The sequence below is a fragment of the Armigeres subalbatus genome, chromosome 2 (genome assembly GCF_024139115.2).
Source record: "Armigeres subalbatus isolate Guangzhou_Male chromosome 2, GZ_Asu_2, whole genome shotgun sequence".
NCBI lineage: Eukaryota > Metazoa > Arthropoda > Insecta > Diptera > Culicidae > Armigeres > Armigeres subalbatus.
The window spans coordinates 391,839,136-391,857,032 of NC_085140.1; the positions used below are offsets into that span (position 1 = coordinate 391,839,136).

Below are 17,897 nucleotides of genomic sequence, written 5' to 3' on the forward strand. Positions count from 1 at the left end.
TTTCTGTTGAAACAAATTTTGGACAATTTTCCTTCATTGCAGCCTACTTGCCTTTTCAATGCAATGGGCAGCAAAAGAATTTGTTGAAAGCTGATCTTCAAATTCTGACTCGCAACAAATCAAAATTCTTCGTAATTGGTGACTTCAATGCCAAACACCGTTCATGGAATAATGCTCAAAGCAATTCCAATGGTAAAATTTTATTTGAAGATTGTTCTGCGGGATATTATACTATTCAATATCCCAATGGACCAACTTGTTTTTCTTCCAGTCGAAATCCTTCTACAATTGATTTAGTTTTAACGGATTCAAGTCAGCTGTGTGGCCAATTGGTAACTCATGCTGACTTTGACTCTGATCACCTTCCTGTGACGTTTGAAATCTCACAAGAAGCCATTTATAATCCAATCAGCTCTACTTTTAATTATCATAGAGCTGATTGGGATTTATATAAAAGGAATTTTGATGTTGATATTCCTCTCGATACCAAAAGTGATATTGACAATGCGCTCGTATCTTTGACAAATTTAATTGTCGAAGCCAGAGGCATTGCAATTCCGAAATGTGAAGTTAAATTCAACTCCATTATTATTGACGACGATCTTCAGCTACTGATCCGTCTTAAAATGTGAGAAGAAGGCAATACCAAAGAACTCGCGATCCCGCGTTGAAAGTTATTTGGCGAGATTTGCAAAATGAAATTAAAAACGTTTCGCTATTCTTAGAAATTCCAACTTTGAGAATAATGTTTCAAAGTTGGATCCCAGTTCGAAACCCTTTTGGAAATTAACAAAAAATCTTAAAAATCCTCAAAGGCTGAATCCAGCGCTTAAAGAGGGAAATAAAATTTCATTATCAAATGGCGAAAAGGCTCAAAAACTTGCTGAGCAGTTTGAGAGTGCCCATAATTTTAGTCCAGGTCTCACTAGTCCAATTAAGGATCAGGTTACACAGAGCTTCGAAGACATTCTCAATCAAGAGAATGTTTTTGACCCTTCGTTGGGAACTAATTTGGATGAAGTGAGATCTATTACTAGAAAAATTTAAAATATGAAAGCCCTGGGTGATGATGGTATTTTCTACATACTTATCAAAAACTTCCTGAGAGCTCTTTATCCTTTTGGTTAATTTATTTAACAAATGTTTTCAATTGGCATACTTTCCAGATAAATGGAAAAACGCCAAAGTTGTTCCAATTTTGAAGCCGGACAAAATCCAGCTGAGGCTTCTAGTTATCGCTCAATCAGTTTGCTTTCTTCAATAAGCAAACTGTTTGAAAAGATTATTTTAAATAGAATGATGGTTCATATTAATGACAATTCTATTTTGCTGATGAGCAATTTGGTTTTCGCCATGGGCATTCAACCACTCATCAGTTATTAAGAGTTACGAACTTAATTCGGCTCAACAAATCTGAAGGATATTCGACTGGAGTTGCTCTTCTTGATATAGAGAAAGCATTTGACAGTGTTTGGCATGAAGGTTTGATTGTAAAATTGATGAATTTTAATTTTCCTCTATACATCATTAAACTGATCCAAAATTATTTATCAGATCGCTCGCTGCAGGTAAACTATCAGAATACTAAATCTGATAGATTACCTGTAAGGGCTGGTGTCCCCCAAGGCAGCATACTGGGGCCCATATTGTATAACATTTTTACTTCTGACTTACCTGATTTACCACCAGGGTGTCAAAAATCTTTGTTTGCAGATGACACGGGCCTCTCAGCCAAAGGGCGAAGCCTTCGTGTCATTTGTAGCAGATTGCAAAAAAGTTTGGATATTTTCTCCACTTACTTGCAAAATGGAAAATTTTTCCGAATGCTTCCAAAACTCAGCTTATAATTTTCCCACATAAGCCGAGAGCTTCTTATTTGAAACCTTCTAGCAGACATATTGTCACTATGAATGGGGTTCCAATTAATTGGTCTAGCGAAGCTAAATATTTAGGACTTCTGCTAGATCAAAAATTAACTTTTAAAAATCACATTGAAGGCCTTCAAGCCAAATGTAACAAATATATTAAGTGCCTATATCCACTTATAAACAGAAAATCAAAACTTTGTCTTAAGAACAAACTTTTGATTTACAAACAAATTTTTAGACCTGCCATGTTGTATGCTGTGCCAATATGGGCTAGTTGCTGCAATACCAGAAAGAAGGCACTCCAGAGGATTCAAAATAAAATTTTGAAAATGATTCTGAAGTTGCCTCCGTGGTATAGTACCAATGAACTTCATAGAATTTCTAATATTGAGACATTGCAACAAATGTCCAACAAAATAATTCCAATTTTAGACAAAAAATCGTTGCAATCTTCTATTGCAACGATTAACCCTTGTACCCTTAGTATAAAATAGGTTAAGTTTAGTTTAAGTTGAAAACATTGTAATTCCTACATGGTTCAATTCAACCAGAGGAAAAAATTCTAACTGCCAGAGGCAATTGAAATGTATTAATAATAACTAAAAGCGTAACATAGCAAATAAGGATGATAGTGTTAAGAAAACACGGAACACCTAGTCTAAGAGATGAATGCATGTATTAGATAATTAGCAAATAAAAATAGTTAAAAAAAAAAAAAAAAAAAAAAAAAAGTATATCAGTGAACGAACGACTAGCAGTCACTCTTCGTTACTTGGCGACAGGCAGAACTTTCGAGGACTTGAAATTTTCAGCACTTATGTCCCCAGCGTCAATAAGTGACGCTGTACTTGAAACCTGTGAGGTGCTATCGTATGTGCTCAGAGATTACATGGTGGTAAGTATTCTTTCCAAAATAAAATAACAGGCAAAAAGTATTCACTATGCGTAATATTACAGTTCCCGAACACAACCAACGAGTGGAATAACATTGCTGATGGTTTTGGTAGACGGTACAATTTGAGTAACTGTGTTGGCGCTATCGATGGGAAGCATATTGCTATTCAGAAACCACCGCACTCAGGATCTTTTTATTTTAATTATAAAGGATTCTATAGCATTGTTTTAATGGCAATCGTCAATTCAAAAAAGGAATTCATTATGATCGACGTTGGAATTAACGGAAGGGTATCTGACGGAGGAGTACTATTCTATTCCAAGTTTGGGGAATTGCTAGAAAATAATCAACTGATGCTTCCAGAATCAGCTCCCTTGCCCAATACTAACGAGAACTTTCCATACATTTTTGTGGCTGATGAGGCGTTCGCTTTGAATGTCCATATGATGAAGCCTTATCCGCAGAAGCTACTGAATGATGAGCGGCATGAGTACAACAGAAGAATATCCCGAGCCAGAGCACCCGTAGAAAATGCGTTTGGTATACTGAACAGCAGATTCGGTATTTTCCAGAAGGCTATAATGCTGGATCCAGAAAAAGCGATAACTATAGTAACGGCATGTTGTTATTTACATAACTTTCTGTCGAAAGAGACAAGTCATTCTTCATACCAGTCCATTGATAGAACACAAGAAACACTCGTTGACCTTAAAAGTACGTTGCGTCGAAACAGCTCCAATGCGGCCAAGGATATTCGAGAACGATTGTGCCGATACTTCAATAATGAGGGAAAAATCTAATTCACTGTATATTCTATATAAAGAACACTTTTGAAAGAATACATCGAGCTGATGAACGAACATCGCTGTCCTGAAATTCCTATAAATACGTTGTTGCTCAATTTATTGCGCCAATTGAATAAAAATGTTGATTGCTTTTAGTTCAATTGAGTTACTTTATAAACCACTTCTAGCCGTACACACTGTATTCATAATTACATATATTGATTTGTGAATTTAAAAGGCCTAGCGGTGAATTTAAAATAAAAATGAATAAATTGTTACAATCGTAGAACAAACGTTGAAGTTATGGAGTATTTTTAGCTCATTCAGCATAATAAAAAATGTCACAATATGCGAAAGTGTTGCTTTGTATATGTAGGGGCAGTAGGGGCAATATGAACATACGGGGCAATATGAGCCACCCTCATTTTGAGCTTATTGACAAGTTTTAGCATTTAAAAGTTATATGATCTTTAAGAGGATGCTACACATATGCATCAACGTGAAAACCGCATTTAAATTCAATTCAAACATGAAAATACACTTGAAAATGTAAATTTTCGCTGCATAGGCAAAATTATTATAAGATTTGAAGTTTATAAATAAGGTTTTGACACAAAACTGATTAAAATACAGGTCAATAATACACCACAATCAAAAGATATATTAAAATTGAATATTGTACACACATGTTTGTATTGATACAAATCTGAATTTATCATAAAACTTTTTCTTTTCCAAAACCAGTCTCTATGGGGCAATATGGGCATACCTGCACTGAGCAAGATATCAGGCCTTAAAATACGAACAAGTTCAAATTTCAGTAGTCAAATACAAGAATATTATCATATATCTAAGATTCACTACGGAAAAATTACAACAGCGCATTACTGCGATTGAAACAGAAAAAATGACCATTGGCCAATTGAAATGTGGCTGTTCAAACGATGAAGAGTGGCAAATCGGTTCAGTCCGCTGGTGTGCGGTTTTTTAATATTATTTGGTATGGAATACTCACAACTGTTGTAGGAATATCATATTCTTCCATATTACGGTACCTTTTTCGCCTAAATAAACGTTTTGGATGGGTGGCCCATACTGCCCAAAATGGTGGCTAATTTTGCCCCGTATAGTCGGGAACACACATTGAAATCAATAAATTTTCAAAAGTGCATTCCAACAATTTCCACACGCATTTTTTGTCATTCATCGACATTATATGAAAGGTAACATTCTCTAGTATAAGTCAACTACATTTGATCGATGTTTTTTGAGCTTTTCAGCGGTTTTCGGAACGCTTCCCTTAGGTGGCCCATATTGCCCCGATCACTCCTAAATATGTATTTATTATCACTTAGCTTGAATGGCTGCACGCGGCGAAAGTGAACCTGAGGAAAATACTTATTCAGGAAAGCGTCGACAGATACATACGAAGATGGAGCAATAGTATAGTAGTTTCAATAAATTTGTAGGATTATTTGCTGCCGTTAGAAGCATAACCGTCCAATGTATACAGGAAATCCCAGCAAACATGGGACAATCTTGCGTATGACAGCTTGAGTTACGCTAGCTCAACTTGCACGATGGAAACGGATTGATTATCAAATACGTATTTTTTTTAATCTAAATAAAACAAAATATCACGGCTATTTACAAAATAAAAAAGGATTTTCGTCTGTTTTTTGTAGTAATACCAAAATGATTCCCATCAGAATCCCAAAGAGAGACCTGGTTTAATTATTATTCTTACGAAATCCCCAGATCCTGAATAAAGGAGGAAAAATTGTGAAAGAAAATTATAGTACATATTGTATTATAGGGAAGATCCATAAAGTACGTTACGCTTTAAATGGTAACTTTCAACCACCTTCCTTTCTCCATCGTCACGGCTTTTTATATGAATGTCGAATATGTAGCTCTACAATACGCCAGGCATAACTATCGACGCTGTAGCCAAACAGGTATCCGGGTAGGTATTCCAAAAAATGTGTATGGATCGTCGCGTTTCTCGTACGTGTCGTACTGTGTGGATGATCCCAAACTCCATGTGCGGGTAAATGAATAAATCCTACTTACTACTTTTCCACTTTCCTTAAAGCCCCAAACGCAATACAACGGAACGGTGACAGAAAATATACCTGTTAAATTTTCCGTTCCGTTGTTTTGCATTTGGGACTTAAAGCACCATTTCTCATTTTCGAAGGCTTCAAAGCGTATCCTTAGTTGTGAAGGCTTTCTAAGCGAATACTTAGCTTAAGGGCCGATGTGCACGCAGCGATTTTTAAATGGAAATGGAATGGAAGGTCATGGATTTTAACAGGCGCTCACGATAAATGTTATCAAATATTCATTTACCTTCTAGTGGATTTAATAAGGGCCAGTCACTGCAAACTGTTGTCTATTTGCTCCTATATCTCCAGCTTGGATAAGATCGTTGGTCAATTGACTGATCATCACAGCAGCTATTGTTGAACAGCTTGTCCGAATGGTTATTGAGTAATCAATGGCTGGGCCTATGAGCAACAGACTCAGGGTCAGAAAGGAACCTTTTCCCCAGAGCCCAATCGCAAGTTCTATCAATGGCTTCACCATTCGTAGCTGGCCAGCTTCTGCTACCATTAAATTACGCAACAACTCAGCCGCAGCAGTCTACTTGTTCGCATTGGAAAGCATTACGGCGATACCTTCTGCATATTGGCATCCACAGCACGTTCGTGTTAAAACTATCGTGGAGTTTCCTGTGGATAATATACAGTTTAATAAAATACGGAGAGAATATATATAAAAAAAATACCTGGATAATTTGTAATATTTGCACTTCATTTTAATTTCAACAATAAATAAAACAAATAGAAAGAAAGCTGGAAATAAAATTTCGAATGTTTGACGGATGTAAAGCATGTACACTGCAACAAAAACGTGTACGACATTTTACTGCGATCAGGCGAGAAATTGAAAAACATATATTTATTCTGCCCATAAATTCATAACAGTACCATGTTTGCTTAATTTCCTATCTTCATGGGACTGTTATTAATTTATGGGCAGTATTGGTGGTGAACTTAATATTATAGATTAAATTGAATAATAATCTTTGACCAAAACATTTTTATTTGATATCTAAATGAGTTCGGACAGGTTCTGAACCGAAAGTTTTCCCATGAAATTGAAAATAGATGTGAACCTTGTCCTTAAGGAATATATCACTGTGTGTTAGTCATCTTCAGAGTACGTCTCGTAAATGGTGTGTCCGTCCAATATTACTTCCGCTGAATTTGCACCGTGGTTAATTGTTTGGGAAGATATGCCAGCTGATGGTAATTCAATATTTGAAAACGTGTTGGTGACTATCTGTTCTTGTATTGTTTGTGCTCGGTGTCTTTGACTGAATTCCAGCTTTATTTCAGGTCTTGAACCACCATCCAACTTTTCATATAGCAATGCAGCTTTGGACAATTTGGGAATAAATATAAAAGACTGCGGTGTGGTGGACTTCGATTTTGTATTGTTTATAGGATGTGACGGCGGTTCGAAGGCAATTTCAGGTGATGAAGTGACATTTTCCGAAAATCCTTGTATGGCACCAGAGGGGGGACAACGGATTTTTTTTCATATGGAGTTTGGCAAGTATGACAGTACCCTCTTTTTTGGCGCATAAATTTATACTCCAATGTCAAAATGCTCATATACTATTATAAATTGTGGTGGTATTTGTAAAAATTTGTATTGTTTACCGTTTTTACAAGAGAGAGTGGTGTCGAATGCACATATTAGATTAAAGATCGCAACGAACAAAAATACACCAAATCCGTAAATATGTAGTGTTTTCACTTTATTCCTTACGCGAAATATGCAGATAAATAATTATGTTGGTAGAAGAAACTCTGTGCTGAGCAGAAACAGTTGTTTCTTGCATTATCCAAACTTTGTGCGTTTCAGAACATTCTCACTCACTGCAGTGTTTATTTTTCATAGACTACGGCTTGGTGTTAGTGCCGTTGGCATTCGCTCGATTGGTGGCAACAAAAATTTGACAGCTTAGCACCCGCCTGTATGGCACCGACCGACGGTTCTTCTGACAGTTCGAGTTCAGGTCCTAGCGAAGCATGGTTGGATACATGTTGTTTCGAGATGGAATGTGATTCATTTTCGAGAAAGGTTTCAGCGTGTTGTGTTAATGTAGCTCCCGGTGATTCGGGATTAGACGTGTGATGTTTTGGGGTGACTTCAGATATGGCATCGGGCGTTGGCTCTGGATGTGCGAATTTAGAATTGCGATTCGACGGGTACATGATATTTGAGGCTTTTACTGCCGAGGTTAGACCAGGTTTGGCATCGGAAGACGTTATCGATTGTTTTCCAATTTCATCTTCGGATGATATGGGATTAGATATGGAATTCGTTGAAGTGGACACATATGCGACAGATGTCGATGTTTTAGGGAGTTTTCTGAACCTTACATTCCGTAGTGATAATTTTGCAGGATTAATCGTTGCTATTGGCCCATCGGATTTAGTCTGAACCTTGGCACCTTTCGACGACCTTTGACTAAGTGGAAGTCCAAATTCGTGTGTCGTTGATACTGGTGCTGTTGTTGATACAGCTTCATACGGTGTCGTGATGTTCTTTACAATTGTTCCAAGCTTGACACAATCCGTACGATTCGACGACATGGTTCCAGCCGACGAGCCTAAGTTCAAACTGAATGTATCTTCGCGAGGTGAAATGTGTATTGCACTAGCCGACGATCCAGAATTCGGAAGGAATCCTGCTTCGCTAGGTTGCGTCATATTCGCAGCGATCAAATCAAACTCAGAACCGGCCGACGATCTTGGGAGAGAAGCGAATTGGCTTTCATATAGTGATGCATTGCTAGCACCGGCGGATGATTGCGGATCCGGAGTAAATAGGTCATTCGGTGGCTTTCTGTTAAAAGGAAGCGACCCAAATTCGAAACCCGGCTGAGGATCCTGGGTATGGAATCATTTCACCTTCGCGAGGGTCACGATATGAAATGCTTTTCACATTTATCGACCCAAATTTGGAACCGGCCGACGGCCCTGGGTGCGAAATTATTCCATTTCCGCAGGGTGGTGTATTGTTCACACCGCGCAACGATTCTGGGTGCGGAGTGAGTCCAGCTGCATGATGTGGCTCCCTATTCGAAGTAATTGAATCATTTTTGGAACCAGTCGATGGTTCTGGAAGAAGAAAAGATACAGTTTCATGATATGGTGTTTTACTTACAATGATGACCCGCCTAAACTAGGAACTGGTTGAATTGACTTTACCTGTATTGTACGGTCTGACTGACGATTCCGCGTGCGTAGTTAATCCAACTTGACGAGGTGGCTTCCCAGTCATAGTAATTGATCGAAATTGTGAACCGGCCAACGACCTAGTTGGCGGAGAGGATTCTATTTCTTCAGACGGGATGCTATTCGTAATGATGGACACACGTTTGGAACCGACCGACGATTCTGGGTACGAAGAAGCATCGGATTCATGGTGTGACATCCTATTCATAGTTACTGGCCCGAACTTGGGAGCGGATGGTGATTCAGGGTACGGAGTATTTCTAAATTCATAAGGTGGTGTATTGTTCACACCAGCTGACGAGTTTTGGGGAGAAGTGACTCCAGCTTGACGATGTGGCTCTCTATTCCAAAGGGTCGAACCGAATTTGGAACCGGCCGTCGATCCTGGGTACGAAATGATTTCATTTCTACAAGGGGGATTATTGTTCACATCGCCCGACGATTCTAAGCGCGGAGTGAATCCAGCTACACGATAGGGCTCCCTATTCGCAATAATTGAATCATTTTTGGAACCAGTCGATGGTTCTGGAAGGAGAAAAAATACAGTTTTATAATGTGGCCTTCTACCTACATCTACAATGGTGTTCCGCCTAAACTTGGAACTGGATGAATTGACTTTACCTTCGGAATGTGATGCATTGTACGGTCTGACTGACGATTCTGCGTGCGTAGTGAATCCAACTTGACGAGGTAGCTTCCCAGTCATAGTAATCGATCGAATTTGTGAACCGGCCGACGACCTAGTTGGATGAGAGGATTCTATTACTTCAGGTGGGATGCTGTTCGAAATGATAGATACACGTTTGGAACCAACCGATGATTCTGGGTACGAAGAAACACCGGATTCGTGATGTGACATCTTATTCATAGTTACTGGCCCGAACTTGGAAGCGGATGGTGATTCAGGGTACGGAGTATTTCTAGTTTCATAAGGTGGTGTATTGTTCACACCAGCTGACGAGTTCTGGGGAGAAGTGACTCCAGCTTGACGATGTGGCTCTCTATTCCAAATGGTCGAACCAAATTTGGAACCGGCCGTCGGTCCTGGGTACGAACCACAGAGGGAATTATTGTTCACATCGCTCGACGATTCTGAGCACGGAGTGAATCCAGCTGCATGATGGGACTCCCTATTTGATGAAATCGAATCAAATCTGGAACCAAACGAAGATCCTGAAAGTATATAAGATACATTTTATCTATGTGGTATTCTATTTACAGTGGTTAGCCTAAACTTAGAACCGAATCTCTATCCTGGATATGAATTGTTTTACCTTCGTAAGGTGATGAGTTGTATGACCTGGCTGATGATTCTCGGTGTGGAGTAAATCCAGCGTCATAAAGTTGCTTCCCAGCTACAGTGATTGATTGAAATTTTGAACCAGACAGTCTCAGAAGTGGAGAGGATTCAGTTTCCCGAGGCGGCTTTCTATTCGAAATAACGGACATACATCGGCAGTCGGCTGACAATTCTGATGGGGACTGAGTTCCGGATTTACGATGCGACAACTTGTTCACAGTAACTGACCCGAACGTGGAAGCGACAGAGGATTCTGAGTACGAAGTGATGCCATCTTCACACGGTGACGTGTTGTTCACTTCGATCGACGATACTGTATCAGTTCTGTGCTTGACACCAGCTGACGTTTCTGATACAAATAAAGAGAAAATAATATTAGGTACAATGTTGGGCAAAACGACCAAACCAAATGTAGGCCATAACGTTCTAGTGGAATAATAATTTTGACACGAGACATTCATTTTATATATGCTTACCTGTCACTACCTCTGATGAACTCGTTTCATATTCGTAATATACAGGTAGTAAAGGATCATAGCATTCGTCGTCCGACCATCTCAAATCACTAGCATAATTTCTCTCGTTGTGAACTGGCTCTGAATTGTACAATTCTTCCGATATTGTTGCATTAGTTCCTGGCATATCATTATGGTTATCAGTCTTTCGCTTCTGGTTCCGGCTCTCAACAACATTTGGGGTACTCGCCCGTGAAGTCCATCTTCTGGGTTGTTTAGGGAACGATCAAGGTGATCTCCAACGTTTATTTGAACGCAGTTACTGGTCAAATTCCCCAGAGTCGCCTCGTATAACACATCATTGATGGCTTTCTCAGCAAATATTCGTTGCCTACTTTCAAGCGAGATTAGCTTTTCACCCCATGCCTTCGCTATGGCCGGCATTTCCGTGGACGGTGACGCATCTTGTTGTAAATATTTGCATGCAATAGTCAAAAATTCGTTCTGTTTTTGAACAGGTCCAACAATGCGCTGCTTTTTTCTTGGTGTAGAAGCGGTTATGATGGAAGATCGTGAATGCGATGCTGGTGGAGATGAGTTGGATACCTTCGAGGTTCTCAAAACAACGTCGGCTACCTTGATTAAATTAGATGAATTCAAATCAAAATTTTACAATATCACAAAATGTACTGGGAATTACTTACTTTTCCTGACTCTGTAATGTGTGAAGCCGGTTGTTCGGTATTCCTGAGAAATTGCAGAGCCTCGAACAACCAAGACGATGGTTGATAAATTTCGTCAGCTCCAGCTCCCGATCGCTTCGAAGATACCACCCGCTTTAACTCTTTCCGGAAATTGGTGCGTAGAGAATTTATTTTCTTTGTCACATCCGCTCGAGTAGCTCCAGTTTTGACGCTTTGGTAAACACGTACAAGCTTATCCAGCGCGGCATTTTTAGCTGCTTTATTTTTGTAACTATCGTGCTTACAGTTCCACAAAACTGGCAAAGATTCGTATAGCTCAATAAACTTTCTCAGAGCTTCGGTTTTTGGATCACCCGCAGCTTCAAAAAAATCTTCGTCGCTATCGAACTCCATTGCTTTGCACTTTGCACACTTTTGAATGAAAACTAAAAAAAATCTTCATTGCCGAACGCATACAGTTGACGGAAGATGTTCACTGTCACACACACTTTTAAAAAGATGAAATATTGAAGCGAAAAATCAAACTTTCCAAATTTTCTTCAATTTTTTCTTCAATATTTCAGTGTTGCATTCACACCTTCAATCATATTGACAATATTTTGAAGTTTGTCAAACTTTTTGGCTCGTCTGGGGTCTGCTTAAGAACAACAAAGGTACACTTCACGTACGGAAAAGGAAAAGTTCAAATCGATATACCCTTAACACAATCGCAGCTTTTCCTACCCTTCACAACCCCCAGTTCATCACATCACTCGCGCTGGATATCTGCTCCCGAATTGTGAATATCTGTATGAATATCTTTTAATATTTTACATCCTAGGAATTATTTATGATTTTCTTCTTCTGTTGACGTAGCAATTTTTCAGTGGCATGTGGCTGAATGTGCCGGATTCTCGGGCCGTCGGTGCCGCAATACCATCCATAGCCGGTACAAGTTGCGTTGAAGGTGGTTTTGCTTCGCACTGAGAATGAAGGAAAAACTTACCCAGAAAAGGAAGCAAAAAATATTTCCAAAGTGCACCGGCAAAGTCGGAAACAAGCTAAAGCGCCGGATTTGGAAAGAAAGATTACTCAGCAGGGTGTCGGGGTGCGTTTTCTCAAGGATGTAAATGAAGCGGGTGCATTTCTCCGAAGCGACATTGGGAGGAAGATCGGTGCGTTGCTTGGTCGGCTGCAGAGCAAAGAGTGGGTTGAAATCTTGTACGGAAAAGGAAACAGTTATGAAATACCGCACCCGGTTGGAGGTCGAAAAAGCTGCATAAAGCACAGGATACTCTGGCATGACACGATGGAAGATTCTCTTGGAAATCCGATATAAGATGCATTTTCCTAAACCACTTACCTGGATGGATTATGACACACAGATTACTGCTTACATTATTCGTAAGAATTTCAAGACGAACTTTAAGAACCAGTTAGATATATTCATAGGAAATATGCATACAGATTGCGCCTATCTTGTGCATAAAAGGTGATTTTTTTAAACAAAACTCTTGTTCAAACCCGTATTAAAAAAGAGTTGGTTTTGGCTGTGGTTGAGCAACATCATACATTATATGGAATCTGGCTAGTCGACTTTTGTTGCCTCACGAAATTAAAAAAAAAAACAACGGGTCTTGCTTAACCTTTGCTTGTATCTCAATGATGTCGTTGTCGTAGGATGATGATAGAAGCGATTTAAATGATATTTCATTATCTGGTACGATCTCTCTGTCGTTATTAGATCTTAGCGATAAAATCGTTTACGAGTTTTCCTAAGACTACTTCGAAGATTTCTCAACTCGGGTGACCATCATGATTTGCTGGAATATTAATGACAAATACTTAAAAAATCTTGGCTTGTCCAATTAATTACACATAAAAATAAAATCGTCTGGATGGATTTTCTTCATTCCTTCAGTTAATCTGTTCGTTATAATCTCTGGTATGAGATGAGTAAAATAAATGAAATCGTGAAAAACTAAAATAAAGAAATTAGCAATAAATAGAAATAATGGAAAATAGTGTATCGCGCGCAGAATACAGGTATAATTTATTTATTTGCTCTTCATGGAACATTTTAATCCGTTTAAATGATTATTAGTAAATGATTTTTGTATGATCATTAGTGTGGGTTTTAAATGTTCGATAGGAGCTATCTAGTAAATTGTTTCGCGTTTTGATATCGACCGACCGGTATCACAAATGTTGGTGTCTGTGTTGTCAAGAGTCATGACCACAGATATGCTCAATCCAGTTGAAATCCGAAATTGGAGACTAGCGAAGTTGGATTTTTCTCACAATGCGTACGTTAAACCTAACTTCGGAAGTGGTGCGCTGGATAGCACTTCACTGAAAACAGCGCACCACTTCCGAAGTTAGGTTTAACGTACGGATTGTGAGAAAAATCCAACTTCGCTATCCCCCAATTCCGGTTTTCAACTGGATTGAGAATACATTCAAGCTTTTGAGCGCTCTCTTGCAAATTGATTTGAAACCCGATTCTAGATGAAACTTCTGAAATAGGGTGCGAGAGGTATCACATTTCATGTTTTGCATTTTCATAGAGCTGCATGCCAGATTGTAGTTTTGAAAAAAATCATTCCTTTAATTTTTTTTGCGGTAGATTTTTTTTTGTTTTGGAAAATATTAATAATCCACCTAGCGGTGGTACTGCCTTCCTCATGCATTATATAAAACAGTATTTTGGCTATTACTTTAGAGCCCATAGTCCGATATGAGCAGTTCTCAATAGGAAACAATTGGAGAGAATGCATTTTGATGCAAGCAAATCGGTTAAGGATAAGTGTTTAAAAAATGAATGACGTTTTTTACTAAATTTTTCTATAAAAATGGCATTTTGACCATAATTTCCGGACCGACCCATAGTCCGATATGGACAATTATCAAGATGAAACAAGACACCTTTTCGTGATGTATTACGGAGTAAGATCTGCTACATTGTGCTCTAGTTTTTACTATTCTTGTTAATACCTATGTTAATATGTATGTAACGACTATAATTTGCTTTTAGATGACCCATCTTTTGCACCTTTTAGATGGAGCCATTGGTCCAAGAAGCAGCACGAGGCGGCTGTTAGTTAGTGTCTCGTCATTGATACTGCGGTATGGGGTCCCTGCCTGGAGCAATGTACTGCAAACCAAGCGGTATTTAATTCGAATAAAACATACCAAGTTCTTATTTTCTGCAACTCAAAACCAATTTGTGCTAATTGCGGTATATTATAAGTGAAATTCACAAAAGTGAACTAAGCTTTATTTTATAGATTTCTTATGATACACTTAAAATTGAGGATCGTAAATGTGGCCTAACCTCAATCCTAAAGTTACCAGACGTCTATGCGGTACAGTCCCAGACAGTGAGTTCAAGAGACTAAGGAATCCGTAGAAAATTCTAGGAATGAATAACTTTAAGGGTCTGGAGAAAATGGAAATATTGAAAATTAGTTTGATATATATTAAAAATATGTCAAAATATTCTGAAAAGTTTAGATCATTACTATTCCAGGATATGAAAATCAACTTCACCGTCTTCATCCAATGGTTTTCCAGACTGAACACTCTCATAAAATAAATAACAACGTAAAATAATCAATAGACTAATGAAAAATCTGTTGCTTATCGAAGAATGTCCACGATTGAAGCGGGAATCGAACCCTCAGCTCATAATACACATTAGACTGGCCCAGCTTAGTATGGGGAGAAACAAATATTGTTGAATTGAGCGGGGCACCCCCCAGGATTGTATCTTTTGGTGAGAAAATCAATATCTGAAAATTTCAGCGCAATCGCTTGTTGCATAAGCTGGTGCATTTGATTTGAAGTTTGTATGGGGATTTCAGCCAAAATATAAAGGAAAACACACCTCCGACACTCATTCGATCTGGGAATTGGTTCTGATTGCTCGATTGAGCTCAGAATTGCAAAAAGGGCTGTTGGTATGTTACAGAACAATTCCACAGAACATTGCACGATGATTAAATGAACTTTTATATACTTTTCAGCTGACTCGATTCGATCAATAAATCCAAAAGTACACAAAACAGACCCTAATAAATCACCCGAAAGCTAAATATGAAATTTTCAGCCTCCATATATCGCCTCCATCTTGTACACTTATTCGCTAGCATATGCGATTTTGTGTTGGCTGGGATACTATACCATACGCTCAGACAACGGGCGCAGGGGGCAGCAGGGACAGCAGGAACAGCATGATGTCCAAGGGCTTGACGACCCCTCCCCAGCTGTCTGCGAGTCAGGGAGAACTGCCTAGGGCGTGGTGGGATTTAGCAGTGGGCTCTGCTAAAATCCCTCCCAAAAAAACACAAGTGCCCGTAAGCGGACTCTATCAAAGCGACTGTGTGCCGCTTCAAAAGCACAAGCCCAGGGAGGGAGTGCCAACTGGCATGTGGAGTGTCCCTACTTCGGTAGGGTAGTGCGTGAGCTGCTTCGGCGAGTGAGTGATCTGTTTGTGCTGAGGCAGGAGTGTCATAGCGAGTCGCCGCCGCTATGGCCACCTCGAAGCGCAGCAGAAGTCTGAGTATGGACTGCACATGCTAAGGTAAGAGTGTCGTAGCGTAGTATCGTTGATTAGTCCCCACATACCGCTATCGACACCTCGAGGCATGGCAGTGGAGTGTTAGAATAAGTTGTGGAGTGTACCTACTTCGGTAGGGTAGCGCGTGAGCTGCTTCGGCAGGGAGGGAGTGATCTGGTTGTGCTGAGGCAGGAGTGTCATAGCGTGTCTCCGCCGCTATTGTCACCTCAAAGCGCAGCAGAAGTCTGAGTATGGACTGCACATGCTGAGGCAGGAGTCGAGGTATCCCATCGACACCTCGAGGCATTGCAGTGGAGTGTTAGAGTGAGCACCCGAAAAAGGGTCACATGGAGCGAATGGTCTTTGGAGAAGCTGCTTCGGCGGCAGGGTAGCAGTGGGTTGTACCCACACACCTACAGTTGTGCACATGTGGTGCATGGGGAGTGTCCCTGCTTCGGCAGGGTAGCGTATGGTCTGCTTCGGCAGTGGTGTGATTGATCTGCTCGTGCTGAGGCAGAGTGTCGTAGCCAGGGTTCGTACTTTTCCTTTCCAAGAGACGAAAACAAGCGATTTTCGGGTCGGAGGAGAATCTTTTTTCGGAGTTCTTAGTGAAAAACATCTTTCTCCCACCCCTCTTTTCTCTAGAGCGAACCTAGAAGATAAACGAAAATCGTGCTTACTTGATGAATTTCTTTTTTCGTTTCATCACTTTTACGCCTCACTCACTTTTCGCGAAAATTTTCGGTAAGCAATTACAAAAAATTTATGACCGCAACGGGATTCGAACCTAGAACATCAACAAAAATGGCGATAGGATGCGGTCACTATAGCCATACCACCACATTGACTGCATGTAGGGAATAGGTTTTTTTGTTCCATAAATGCTACTCGTTTTGCAATTAGTGATGGCACGAAAAGGAAGAAAAGAGTGAGAAAACGAGCAAATCAATTTTTCGCGGCACTGGTAGTGAGGGAGAAATGGTTATCTCTCATCACACCTTTTTTCTTTTCCCGCAAACCGATTTCTCGGCGAAAATCAGCGTGAGGGAGCATTCTCTGTTCGTGAGAATGAGTGAGAATTACGATCCCTGGTCGTAGCGCAATATCTGTAGGCCCAGGCAGTTACCGCTATTGACACCTCGAGGCATGGCAGCGGAGCGTCCGGGAGAGCATCCAAGTAAGACTCAAATGGAGTGAATGGGGTGCGAGCACCCAAGTCAGTCTCGCGTGGGACGAGTGCCTGTGTGAGCGATAATGAGTGAGTACGCTTAGTACTGCCGTCCCCCCAGAAGTAGTACTGCGAGGTAGTTCCTGGGGGAAACGATGGTGGAGCCCAAGGGAGTTTAGTCGGTATTACCGGTATGGTCGAGTCCGACACTCCAGTACACTTCCGTGTGGTAGTTTGGCAACTACAATGCACGTGTACTGGGTTAGGGGGTAAATGCATTCTCCCTTGTAAAAAAAAAAAAAAAAAAAAAAAAGACAACGGGCGCAGCGAACCGCACGACCTCGAGATCAAGATTGTTGAACATGTCTTTTAAAAATATTAAGAAACTCCAAAGTAATCGTTTCTAAGATATCGAGTAGTTAGTATCATACTGGGTGTTGAAGGTTGATAGGACACAAAATTCTTTTGGAACGATTTGATTAAAATTTGAATAAATTATTAATAATAAATTCTAAAATAATTACTCATCACATATAACTCAATAAATAAAGCTTTCAAAATAAATAATGCCTTTATGCATTGTTTCAAGAAAAAAATGTTCCTTTCTCAATCTTTAAAATTTCCTCAAACAAAAGTTCCATCCCATTGAAGAAGAATCAGACAGATTCGCATTTTTAGAAACATGAATGAAAATACCGGAAAATATATTTAATGACCAAAAGATCCAATTGGTTTACATATTAAATGTTTCACATGAAATAAAGTTTAACAGCTTTTGATACAATCTTGAAATAAGTGAAGTATCGAAGAACAAATAGTAATGAAATGTGCTTAATTCTTTAGTTTTCCATTGAACATAAACAATGAATA

General features: G+C 39.6%; 1 protein-coding gene and 1 long non-coding RNA gene across 2 annotated transcripts in view; one reads left to right on the top strand and one right to left on the bottom strand.

The window, feature by feature from the left end:
- The window catches only part of LOC134213202 (uncharacterized), a 327,428-nt gene that overhangs the window by 165,642 nt on the left and 143,889 nt on the right, over nucleotides 1–17,897 (top strand). The gene's annotated exons all lie outside the window — the stretch shown is intronic.
- Nucleotides 7,535–11,724, bottom strand: LOC134216551 (mucin-6-like). Its single transcript, XM_062695414.1, has 7 exons — nucleotides 11,323–11,724; nucleotides 10,942–11,254; nucleotides 10,363–10,512; nucleotides 9,485–10,036; nucleotides 8,837–9,388; nucleotides 8,571–8,746; nucleotides 7,535–8,515 (listed from the first exon to the last, which is right to left on the bottom strand). The coding sequence occupies exons 1-7, from the start codon at nucleotides 11,713–11,715 to the stop codon at nucleotides 7,535–7,537; spliced, it is 3,117 nt and encodes a 1,038-aa protein (XP_062551398.1). The 5' UTR covers nucleotides 11,716–11,724.

Bases quoted from the DNA above. Each gene is read 5' to 3' on its own strand.
- LOC134216551 (XM_062695414.1), bottom strand. From the start codon at position 11,715: ATGGAGTTCGATAGCGACGAAGATTTTTTTGAAGCTGCGGGTGATCCA. The intron at 10,513-10,941 runs GTAACTGCGTTC...TATTTGTATCAG, and splicing joins GACTCTGGGGAATTTGACCA to AAACGTCAGCTGGTGTCAAG. The intron at 8,747-8,836 runs GTAAAGTCAATT...TTCTTCTTCCAG, and splicing joins AGTCAGACCGTACAATACAG to AACCATCGACTGGTTCCAAA.